The 13,851-nt window shown below is 47.0% G+C and overlaps 1 protein-coding gene across 1 annotated transcript in view; it reads right to left on the reverse strand.

Moving 5' to 3' along the window:
- Nucleotides 1-13,851, reverse strand: part of LOC130367531 (actin-like protein 6B) — a 44,206-nt gene that overhangs the window by 23,420 nt on the left and 6,935 nt on the right. Inside the window, exons 2-3 of the mRNA XM_056569957.1 lie at nt 8,111-8,187; nt 7,830-7,992 (exon numbers count right to left, since the gene is read on the reverse strand). Coding sequence (XP_056425932.1) covers nt 7,830-7,992; nt 8,111-8,187 — 240 coding nt within the window. The remainder of the gene's footprint in view (nt 1-7,829; nt 7,993-8,110; nt 8,188-13,851) is intronic.

The raw sequence follows: 13,851 nt of genomic DNA on the forward strand, positions 1-13,851 counted from the left end.
CACTGTCTGGTCACCGCTCCGCGGTCCACTGTCTGGTCTCCGCTCCGCGGCCCACTGTCTGGTCTCCGCTCCGCGGTCCACTGTCTGGTCTCCGCTCCGCGGTCCACTGTCTGGTCTCCGCTCCGCGGTCCACTGTCTGGTCTCCGCTCCGCGGTCCACTGTCTGGTCTCCGCTCCGCGGTCCACTGTCTGGTCTCCGCTCCGCGGTCCACTGTCTGGTCTCCGCTCCGCGGTCCACTGTCTGGTCTCCGCTCCGCGGTCCACTGTCTGGTCTCCGCTCCGCGGTCCACTGTCTGGTCTCCGCTCCGCGGTCCACTGTCTGGTCTCCGCTCCGCGGTCCACTGTCTGGTCTCCGCTCCGCGGTCCACTGTCTGGTCTCCGCTCCGCGGTCCACTGTCTGATCTTTGCTCCGCGGTCCACTGTCTGGTCTCCGCTCCGCGGTCCACTGTCTGGTCTCCGCTCCGCGGTCCACTGTCTGGTCTCCGCTCCGCGGTCCACTGTCTGATCTTTGCTCCGCGGTCCACTGTCTGGTCTCCGCTCCGCGGTCCACTGTCTGGTCTCCGCTCCGCGGTCCACTGTCTGGTCTCCGCTCCGCGGTCCACTGTCTGATCTTTGCTCCGCGGTCAACTGTCTAGTCTCCGCTCCGCGGTCAACTGTCTGGTCTCCGTTCCGCGGTCAACTGTCTGTGCTCCACAAGTCAAGATGGACGCCCACGTACTGCCCACCCACATCATACTTACTCCCTAATGACCAGCCAAGGGTCAACTACTGAGCCCATGTGGGGTGCCGGTAATAAATACCATTACATGCGACTGTGCATATGCTTATATGACTACGACTACAAGGCATTCAGAAAGTTTTCACACCCTTTTACATTTGTCACATTTTGTTCTGTTTCTCCTCATGTTCATCATTTATTGAAAAGGAAAAATGTGATTCCTCCTGGACATAAGTATTCATACCCTTTACTATGACACATAAAATATTTCTCTGGCTCCTCCCACTTCTCTTGATCATCTCTGAGATGTTTTTCCACCACTGGACAGGATTTTGGGAGTCTCAGCCCTGTCTATATAAAGGCCTCACATCTGGGATATTGGGGGCAGAATGATGGGAACACAAGAGCAACAGAACAAAATGTGACAGAAGAGACCAGGGGTGAAGACTTTCTGGATACATTGTATATAGTGACCGGGGGTGAAGACTTTCTGGATACATTGTATATAGTGACCGGGGGTGAAGACTTTCTGGATACATTGTATATAGTGATCGGGGGTGAAGACTTTCTGGACACATTGTATATAGTGACTGGGGGGTGAAGACTTTCTGGATACATTGTATATAGTGACCCGGGGGGGGAGGTGAAGACTTTCTGGATACATTGTATATAGTGACCGGGGGTGAAGACTTTCTGGATACATTGTATATAGTGATCGGGGGGGGATGAAGACTTTCTGGATACATTGTATATAGTGACCAGGGGGGGTGAAGACTTTCTGGATACATTGTATATAGTGATCGGGGGTGAAGACTTTCTGCTTTCTGGATACATTGTATACAGTGACCGGGGGTGAAGACTTTCTGGATACATTGTATACAGTGACCGGGGGTGAAGACTTTCTGGATACATTGTATATAGTGATCGGGGTGAAGACTTTCTGGATACATTGTATATAGTGATCGGGGTGAAGACTTTCTGGATACATTGTATATAGTGACCGGGGGGTGAAGACTTTCTGGATACACTGTATATAGTGACCGGGGGTGAAGACTTTCTGGATACATTGTGTATAGTGACCGGGGGTGAAGACTTTCTGGATACACTGTATATAGTGACCGGGGGTGAATACTTTCTGGATACATTGTATATAGTGACCAGGGGGTGAAGCCTTTCTGGATACATTGTATATAGTGATCGGGGTTGAAGACTTTCTGGATACATTGTATATAGTGATCGGGGTTGAAGACTTTCTGGATACATTGTATATAGTGACCGGGGGTGAAGACTTTCTGGATACATTGTGTATAGTGACCGGGGGTGAAGACTTTCTGGATACATTGTATATAGTGACCGGGGGTGAAGACTTTCTGGCTACATTGTATATAGTGATCGGGGGTGAAGACTTTCTGGATACATTGTATATAGTGACCGGGGGTGAAGACTTTCTGGATACATTGTATATAGTGATCGGGGTGAAGACTTTCTGGATACATTGTATAAAGTGATCGGGGGGGGGGGGGGTGTGAAGACTTTCTGGATACATTGTATATAGTTAGTGGGGGGTGAAGACTTTCTGGATACATTGCATATAGTGACCAGGGGGGGTGAAGACTTTCTGCATACATTGTATATAGTGACCGGGGGGGGTGAAGACTTTCTGGATACATTGTATATAGTGACCGGGGGGGGGGGGGGGGTGAAGACTTTCTGGATACATTGTATATAGTGACCGGGGGAGGGTGAAGACTTTCTGGATACATTGTATATAGTGACCGGGGGGGGGGGGGGGGTGAAGACTTTCTGGATACATTGTATATAGTGACCGGGGGTGAAGACTTTCTGGATACATTGTATATAGTGACCGGGGGTGAAGACTTTCTGGATACATTGTATATAGTGACCAGGGGCGGGGGTGAAGACTTTCTGGATACATTGTATATAGTGACCGGGGGGGGGGGGGGGGGGGGGTTGAAGACTTTCTGGATACATTGTATATAGTGACCGGGGGTAAAGACTTTCTGGATACATTGTATATAGTGACCGGGGGGGTGAAGACTTTCTGGATACATTGTATATAGTGACCGGGGGGGGGGGGGTTGAAGACTTTCTGGATACATTGTATATAGTGACCGGGGGTAAAGACTTTCTGGATACATTGTACATAGTGAGTGGGGGGGTGAAGACTTTCTGGATACATTGCATATAGTGACCAGGGGGGGTGAAGACTTTCTGGATACATTGTATATAGTGACCGGGGAGGTGAAGACTTTCTGGATACATTGTATATAGTGAAGGGGTGTGAAGACTTTCTGTATACATTGTATATAGTGACCGGGGGTGAATACTTTCTGGATACATTGTATATAGTGACCAGGGGTGAAGACTTTCTGGATACATTGTATGTAGTGACCGGGGAGGTGAAGACTTTCTGGATACATTGTATATAGTGAAGGGGTGTGAAGACTTTCTGTATACATTGTATATAGTGACCGGGGGTGAATACTTTCTGGATACATTGTATATAGTGACCAGGGGTGAAGACTTTCTGGATACATTGTATATAGTGACCGGGGGTGAAGACTTTCTGGATACATTGTATATAGTGACAGGGGGGGTGTGAAGACTTTCTGGATACATTGCATATAGTGATCAGGGGGGGTGAAGACTTTCTGGATACATTGTATATAGTGACCAGGGGGGGTGAAGACTTTCTGGATACATTGTATATAGTGACCGGGGGTGAAGACTTTCTGGATACATTGTATATAGTGACCGGGGGGGTGTGAAGACTTTCTGGATACATTGTATATAGTGACCGGGGGGGGGGGGGTGAAGACTTTCTGGATACATTGTATATAGTGACCGGGGGTGAAGACTTTCTGGATACATTGTATATAGTGACCGGGGGGGGGGTGAAGACTTTCTGGATACACTGTATATAGTGACCGGGGGTGAAGACTTTCTGGATACATTGTATATAGTGAGTGGGGGGGTGAAGACTTTCTGGATACATTGTATATAGTGACCGGGGGGGTGAAGACTTTCTGGATACATTGTATATAGTGACCGGGGGGGGGGGGTGAAGACTTTCTGGATACATTGTATATAGTGACCGGGGGTAAAGACTTTCTGGATACATTGTATATAGTGAGTGGGGGGGTGAAGACTTTCTGGATACATTGCATATAGTGACCAGGGGGGGGTGAAGACTTTCTGGATACATTGTATATAGTGACCGGGGAGGTGAAGACTTTCTGGATACATTGTATATAGTGAAGGGGTGTGAAGACTTTCTGTATACATTGTATATAGTGACCGGGGGTGAATACTTTCTGGATACATTGTATATAGTGACCAGGGGTGAAGACTTTCTGGATACATTGTATGTAGTGACCGGGGAGGTGAAGACTTTCTGGATACATTGTATATAGTGACCAGGGGTGAAGACTTTCTGTATACATTGTATATAGTGACAGGGGGTGAATACTTTCTGGATACATTGTATATAGTGACCAGGGGTGAAGACTTTCTGGATACATTGTATATAGTGCCTGGGGGTGAAGACTTTCTGGATACATTGTATATAGTGACAGGGGGGGTGTGAAGACTTTCTGGATACATTGCATATAGTGACCAGGGGGGGTGAAGACTTTCTGGATACATTGCATATAGTGACCAGGGGGGGTGAAGACTTTCTGGATACATTGTATATAGTGACCAGGGGGGGTTAAGACTTTCTGGATACATTGTATATAGTGACCGGGGGGTGTGTGAAGACTTTCTGGATACATTGTATATAGTGACCGGGGGGGGGGGTGAAGACTTTCTGGATACATTGTATATAGTGACCGGGGGTGAAGACTTTCTGGATACATTGTATATAGTGACCGGGGGTGAAGACTTTCTGGATACATTGTATATAGTGACCGGGGGGGGGGGGTTGAAGACTTTCTGGATACATTGTATATAGTGACCGGGGGTGTGTGTGTGAAGACTTTCTGGATACATTGTATATAGTGACTGGGGGGTGAAGACTTTCTGTATACATTGTATATAGTGATCGGGGGTTAAGACTTTCTGAATACATTGTATATAGTGACTGGGGGTGAAGACTTTCTGGATACATTGTATATAGTGAAGGGGTGTGAAGACTTTGTGGATACATTGCATATAGTGACCGGGGGTGAAGACTTTCTGGATACATTGTATATAGTGAAGGGGTGTGAAGACTTTCTGGATACATTGCATATAGTGACCGGGGGTGAAGACTTTCTGGATACATTGTATATAGTGACCGGGGGGGGGGGTGTGTGTGTGAAGACTTTCTGGATACATTGTATATAGTGACCCGGGGGGTGAAGACTTTCTGGATACATTGTATATAGTGACCAGGGGGGGGTGAAGACTTTCTGGATACATTGTATGTAGTGACCAGGGGGGGGTGAAGACTTTCTGGATACATTGTATATAGTGACCGGGGGTGAAGACTTTCTGGATACATTGTATATAGTGAAGGGGTGTGAAGACTTTCTGTATACATTGTATATAGTGATCGGGGGTGAAGACTTTCTGGATACATTGTATATAGTGACCGGGGGTGAAGACTTTCTGGATACATTGTATATAGTGACCGGAGGGGGGGGGGTGAAGACTTTCTGGATACATTGCATATAGTGACCAGGGGGGGTGAATACTTTCTGGATACATTGTATATAGTGACCGGGGGTGAAGACTTTCTGGATACATTGTATATAGTGACCGGAGGGGGGGGTGAAGACTTTCTGGATACATTGCATATAGTGACCAGGGGGGGTGAAGACTTTCTGGATACATTGTATATAGTGACCGGGGGTGAAGACTTTCTGGATACATTGTATATAGTGATCGGGGGGGGATGAAGACTTTCTGGATACATTGTATATAGTGACCGGGGAGTGAAGACTTTCTGGATACATGGTATATAGTGACCAGGGGGGGGGGGGTGAAGACTTTCTGGATACATTGTATATAGTGACCGGGGGTGAAGACTTTCTGGATACATTGTATATAGTGATCGGGGGGGGGGATGAAGACTTTCTGGATACATTGTATATAGTGACCGGGGGGGGGGGGTGAAGACTTTCTGGATACATTGTATATAGTGACCGGGGGTGAAGACTTTCTGGATACATTGTATATAGTGATCAGGGGTGAAGACTTTCTGGATACATTGTATATAGTGACCGGGGGTGAAGACTTTCTGGATACATTGTATATAGTGATCAGGGGTGAAGACTTTCTGGATACATTGTATATAGTGACCGGGGGTGAAGACTTTCTGGATACATTGTATATAGTGACCGGGGGGGGGGGGGGGTGTGAAGACTTTCTGGATACATTGTATATAGTGACCAGGGGGGGGTGAAGACTTTCTGGATACATTGTATATAGTGACCAGGGGGGTGTGAAGACTTTCTGGATACATTGTATATAGTGACCAGGGGGGGGGTGAAGACTTTCTGGATACATTGTACATAGTGACCGGGGGTGTGTGAAGACTTTCTGGATACATTGTATATAGTGACCGGGGGGAGGGGTGAAGACTTTCTGGATACATTGTATATAGTGACCAGGGGGGGGGTGAAGACTTTCTGTATACATTGTACATAGTGACCGGGGGGGGTGAAGACTTTCTGGATACATTGTATATAGTGACCAGGGGGGGGGGGGAGGTGAAGACTTTCTGGATACATTGTATATAGTGACCGGGGGTGAAGACTTTCTGGATACATTGTATATAGTGACCAGGGGGGGGGTGTGAAGACTTTCTGGATACATTGTATATAGTGACCGGGGGTGAAGACTTTCTGGATACACTGTATATAGTGACCGGGGGGGGGGGTGAAGACTTTCTGGATACATTGTATATAGTGACCGGGGGTGAAGACTTTCTGGATACATTGTATATAGTGACCGGGGGTGAAGACTTTCTGGATACATTGTATATAGTGATCAGGGGTGAAGACTTTCTGGATACATTGTATATAGTGACCGGGGGTGAAGACTTTCTGGATACATTGTATATAGTGACCGGGGGGGGGTGTGAAGACTTTCTGGATACATTGTATATAGTGACCAGGGGGGGGTGAAGACTTTCTGGATACATTGTATATAGTGACCAGGGGGGGTGTGAAGACTTTCTGGATACATTGTATATAGTGACCAGGGGGGGGGGTGAAGACTTTCTGGATACATTGTACATAGTGACCGGGGGTGTGTGAAGACTTTCTGGATACATTGTATATAGTGACCGGGGGGAGGGATGAAGACTTTCTGGATACATTGTATATAGTGACCAGGGGGGGGGTGAAGACTTTCTGGATACATTGTATATAGTGACCAGGGGGGGGGGGGGAGGTGAAGACTTTCTGGATACATTGTATATAGTGACCGGGGGTGAAGACTTTCTGGATACATTGTACATAGTGACCGGGGGGTGTGAAGACTTTCTGGATACATTGTATATAGTGACCGGGGGGAGGGGTGAAGACTTTCTGGATACATTGTATATAGTGACCGGGGGGAGGGGTGAAGACTTTCTGGATACATTGTATATAGTGACCAGGGGGGGGGGTGTGAAGACTTTCTGGATACATTGTATATAGTGACTGGGGGTGAAGACTTTCTGGATACACTGTATATAGTGACCGGGGGGGGGGGGGTGAAGACTTTCTGGATACATTGTATATAGTGACCGGGGGTGAAGACTTTCTGGATACATTGTACATAGTGACCGGGGGGGGGGGGGGTGAAGACTTTCTGGATACATTGTATATAGTGACCAGGGGGGGGTGTGAAGACTTTCTGGATACATTGTACATAGTGACCGGGGGGGGGGGGGGTGAAGACTTTCTGGATACATTGTACATAGTGACCAGGGGGGGGTGTGAAGACTTTCTGGATACATTGTACACAGTGTTCTCCCCTCACCCTACAGATGCCCTCACCCATGGTAATGAAGGATTATGGGTAATGATTGCAGTAAGGCCGGGAAGCACAGGATGGCACATGATGGCAGAGCTGGCAGACAACACACATGGCTTGGTTGAGTTTTGGCACATCGGTCTCACTCATGCCGTTCTTCAGTGGAGACGTGACCTCGGTAAGTGGCCGCGGCACATGGAGACAGGTGGTGTCGATGTAATACACCCGGCTCAGCTTCCGATCCTTCTCCATCTCCGAGGACAGAGACTCATCCGGAGAGAAGACCCCCAGGGTGGTCGGGAAGTCGGCCTGGGCAGAAGAGAAGAGTCCGTGAGTATTGAGGGCCTCCTCATCAATCATTAATGGGGCCCCACGTGTTGTGACCCCGATCCTGTGGACATAAAGAGGTTCTGGAGGAGGACGTTACCTTGGGGCAATCTTCACCAGCATAACCGGCTCGGACCGAGTAAGACCCGATATCAAACACCAGAGCCCCGACCTCATCTACAAGAGACAAAAATATAGAGGAGTCCGGGGGCACCACGTCTGGTATGGGGGTATACAGAGGGGGATGTATTATAGGAAACATAAGGCAAAGATGGTAATGTGGTTATGGTTAACCCCTTAAGGACCAGGGGGTTTTCCATTTTTGCACTTTCGTTTTTCCCTCCTTACCTTTAAAAAATCATAACTCTTTCAATTTTGCACCTAAAATTCCATATGATGCTTATTTTTTGCGCCACCAATTCTACTTTGCGGTGACATCAGTCATTTTACCCAAAAATCTACAGCGAAACGGAAAAAAAAAAACATTGTGAGACAAAATTGAAGAAAAAAAAAAGCCATTTTGTAACTTTTGGGGGCTTCCATTTCTACCCAGTGCATATTTCGGTAAAAATGACCCCTTATTATTCTGTAGGTCCATACGGTTATAATGATCCCGACTTATATAGGTGATTTTGTCGCACTTCTGGAAAAAATCATAACTACATGCAGGAAAATGTATTCGTTTAAAATTCTCATCTTCTGACCCCTATAACTTTTTTATTTTACCGCGTACGGGCCGGTATGTGCGCCGTGATCTGAAGTTTTTATTGGTACCATTTTTTGTATTGATCGGACTTGTTGATCACTTTTTATTCATTTTTTCATGATATAAAAAGTGACCAAAAATAATTCTATTTTGGAGTTAGAATGTTTTTGCGCGTACGCCATTGACCGTGCGGTTTAACGAAATATTTTTATAATTCGGACATTTCCGCACGCGGCGATACCATATATGTTTATTTACACTGTTTTTTTTTTATGGGAAAAGGGGGGTGATTCAAACTTTTATTAGGGAAGGGGTTAAATGATCTTTATTCACTTTTTTTTAATTCACTTTTCTTCGCAACGTTATAGCTCCAATAGGAGACTATAACACTGCACACACTGATCTCTTATACTGATCATTATTATCCCATAGGAGACTATAACACTGCACACACTGATCTCTTATACTGATCATTATTATCCCATAGGAGACTATAACACTGCACACACTGATCTCTTATACTGATCATTATTATCCCATAGGAGACTATAACACTGCACACACTGATCTCTTATACTGATCATTATTATCCCATAGGGACCTATAACACTGCACACACTGATCTCTTATACTGATCATTATTATCCCATAGGAGACTATAACACTGCACACACTGATCTCTTATACTGATCATTATTATCCCATAGGGACCTATAACACTGCACACACTGATCTCTTATACTGATCATTATTATCCCATAGGAGACTATAACACTGCACACACTGATCTCTTATACTGATCATTATTATCCCATAGGAGACTATAACACTGCACACACTGATCTCTTATACTGATCATTATTATCCCATAGGGACCTATAACACTGCACACACTGATCTCTTATACTGATCATTGTTATCCCATAGGGACCTATAACACTGCACAGACTGATCTCTTATACTGATCATTGTTATCCCATAGGAGACTATAACACTGCACACACTGATCTCTTATACTGATCATTATTATCCCATAGGGACCTATAACACTGCACACACTGATCTCTTATACTGATCATTATTATCCCATAGGAGGCTATAACACTGCACACACTGATCTCTTATACTGATCATTATTATCCCATAGGGACCTATAACACTGCACACACTGATCTCTTATACTGATCATTATTATCCCATAGGAGACTATAACACTGCACACACTGATCTCTTATACTGATCATTATTATCCCATAGGAGACTATAACACTGCACACACTGATCTCTTATACTGATCATTGTTATCCAATAGAAGACTATAACACTGCACACACTGATCTCTTATACTGATCATTATTATCCCATAGGGACCTATAACACTGCACACACTGATCTCTTATACTGATCATTGTTATCCCATAGGAGACTATAACACTGCACACACTGATCTCTTATACTGATCATTATTATTCCATAGGGACCTATAACACTGCACACACTGATCTCTTATACTGATCATTATTATCCCATAGGAGACTATAACATTGCACACACTGATCTCTTATACTGATCATTGTTATCCCATAGGGACCTATAACACTGCACACACTGATCTCTTATACTGATCATTGTTATCCCATAGGGACCTATAACACTGCACACACTGACCTCTTATACTGATCATTGTTATCCCATGAGACTATAACACTGCACACACTGATCTCTTATACTGATCATTGTTATCCCATAGGGACCTATAACACTGCACACACTGATCTCTTATACTGATCATTGTTATCCCATAGGGACCTATAACACTGCACACACTGACCTCTTATACTGATCATTGTTATCCCATGAGACTATAACACTGCACACACTGATCTCTTATACTGATCATTGTTATCCCATAGGGACCTATAACACTGCACACACTGATCTCTTATACTGATCATTGTTATCCCATAGGGACCTATAACACTGCACACACTGATCTTTTACATTGATCACTGGTTTCTCATAGGAAACCAGGGATCGATGATTCTGCCGCTTGACTGCTCATGCCTGGATCTCAGGCACTGAGTAGTTATTCAGCGATCGGAGGCAGGTAGGGGCCCTCCTCGTGTCTAACAGCTGTTCGGGACACCGCGATGGTTTCACTTTAACTTTAGACACAGCGTTCAACTTTGAACGCTGCGTCTAAAGGGTTAATAGTGCGCGGCACAGCGATCACTGCCGCACGCTATTAGCGCTATTAGCCACTGCATCGTGTTTTTGGAACACAGAGCTCTCTGCTGACATCATGACCACAGTGCTCTCTGCTGACATCTCTGTCCATTTTAAGAACTGTCCAGAGTAGGAGAAAATCCCCATAGAAAACATATGCTGTTCTGGATAGTTCCTAAAATGGACAGAGATGTCAGCAGAGAGCACTGTGCTCGTGATGTCAGCAGAGAGCTCTGTGTTCCAAAAAGAAAATAATCCTCTTTCCTCTGTAGTATTCAGCAGCTAATAAGTACTGGAAGGATTAAGTTTTTTTAATAGAAGTAATTTACAAATCTGTTTAACCTTCTGGCACCAGTTGATTTAAAAAAATAAATAAATAAATAATAAAAAAAAAGGTTTTCCACCGGAGTACCCCTTTAGGCTAAGTTTCCACTTGGTTTTTTTTCTGGCAGTTTTTGGATATTTGCCACTGCAGTCTTTGAGCCAAAGCCAGAAGTGTATTCAAAAGGAATAGGACATATAAAGGAAGGACTTACACTTCTCCCTTATGGATCCACTTCTGACTTTGGCTCAAAACTGCAGTGGCAGAAATCCAAAAACTGCCAGAAAAAAACCAAAGTGGAAACTTAGCCTTAAAGCAGAGCTCAGCTATATCACACCTGCAGCCACCACTAGGGGGCGCTCACTAACACCATCAGCCACCACTAGGGGGAGCTCACTAACACCTGCAGCCACCACTAGGGGGAGCTCACTAACACCTGCAGCCACCACTAGGGGGAGCTCACTAACACCATCAGCCACCACTAGGGGGAGCTCACTAACACCTGCAGCCACCACTAGGGGGAGCTCACTAACACCATCAGCCACCACTAGGGGGAGCTCACTAACACCTGCAGCCACCACTAGGGGGAGCTCACTAACACCATCAGCCACCACTAGGGGGAGCTCACTAACACCTGCAGCCACCACTAGGGGGAGCTCACTAACACCATCAGCCACCACTAGGGGGAGCTCACTAACACCATCAGCCACCACTAGGGGGAGCTCACTAACACCTGCAGCCACCACTAGGGGGAGCTCACTAACACCATCAGCCGCCACTAGGGGGAGCTCACTAACACCTGCAGCAGCCACTAGGGGGAGCTCACTAACACCTGCAGCCACCACTAGGGGGAGCTCACTAACACCTGCAGCCACCACTAGGGGGAGCTCACTAACACCATCAGCCACCACTAGGGGGAGCTCACTAACACCATCAGCCACCACTAGGGGGAGCTCACTAACACCTGCAGCCACCACTAGGGGGAGCTCACTAACACCTGCAGCCACCACTAGGGGGAGCTCACTAACACCTGCAGCCACCACTAGGGGGAGCTCACTAACACCTGCAGCCACCACTAGGGGGAGCTCACTAACACCATCAGCCACCACTAGGGGGAGCTCACTAAAACCTGCAGCAGCCACTAGGGGGAGCTCACTAACACCTGCAGCAGCCACTAGGGGGAGCTCACTAAAACCTGCAGCAGCTCACTAACACCAACAGCCACCACTAGGGGGAGCTCACTAACACCATCAGCCACCACTAGGGGGAGCTCACTAACACCATCAGCCACCACTAGGGGGAGCTCACTAACACCATCAGCCACCACTAGGGGGAGCTCACTAACACCATCAGCCACCACTAGGGGGAGCTCACTAACACCATCAGCCACCACTAGGGGGAGCTCACTAACACCTGCAGCCACCACTAGGGAGAGCTCACTAACACCATCTGCCACCACTAGGGGGAGCTCACTAACACCTGCAGCCACCACTAGGGGGAGCTCACTAACACCTGCAGCCACCACTAGGGAGAGCTCACTAACACCATCTGCCACCACTAGGGGGAGCTCACTAACACCTGCAGCCACCACTAGGGGGAGCTCACTAACACCATCAGCCACCACTAGGGGGAGCTCACTAAAACCTGCAGCAGCCACTAGGGGGAGCTCACTAAAACCTGCAGCAGCCACTAGGGGGAGCTCACTAACACCAACAGCCACCACTAGGGAGAGCTCACTAACACCATCAGCCACCACTAGGGAGAGCTCACTAACACCATCAGCCACCACTAGGGGGAGCTCACTAAAACCTGCAGCAGCCACTAGGGGGAGCTCACTAACACCATCAGCCACCACTAGGGAGAGCTCACTAACACCAACAGCCACCACTAGGGGGAGCTCACTAACACCATCAGCCACCACTAGGGGGAGCTCACTAACACCTGCAGCCACCACTAGGGGGAGCTCACTAACACCTGCAGCCACCACTAGGGGGAGCTCACTAAAACCTGCAGCAGCCACTAGGGGGAGCTCACTAACACCAACAGCCACCACTAGGGGGAGCTCACTAAAACCTGCAGCAGCCACTAGGGGGAGCTCACTAACACCAACAGCCACCACTAGGGGGAGCTCACTAACACCATCAGCCACCACTAGGGGGAGCTCACTAACACCTGCAGTCACCACTAGGGGGAGCTCACTAACACCTGCAGCAGCCACTAGGGGGAGCTCACTAACACCTGCAGCAGCCACTAGGGGGAGCTCACTAACACCTGCAGCCACCACAAGGGGGAGCTCACTAACACCATCAGCCACCACTAGGGGGAGCTCACTAACACCTGCAGCAGCCACTAGGGGGAGCTCACAGTTAAACAGTCATGGCCGTAAATGTTGTCCCCCCTGACATTTTTCTATAAAATGAAGTATTCCTCACAGGAAAGGATTGCAGTAACACAGGTTTTGCTATACACATGTTTATTCCCTTTGTGTGTATTGGAACTAAACCAAAAAAGGAGGAAAAAAAGCAAATTGGACATAATGTCACCAAATTCCAAAAATGGGCTGGACACAATTATTGGCACCCTTAAT

The sequence above is a fragment of the Hyla sarda genome, chromosome 4 (assembly GCF_029499605.1).
Source record: "Hyla sarda isolate aHylSar1 chromosome 4, aHylSar1.hap1, whole genome shotgun sequence".
NCBI lineage: Eukaryota > Metazoa > Chordata > Amphibia > Anura > Hylidae > Hyla > Hyla sarda.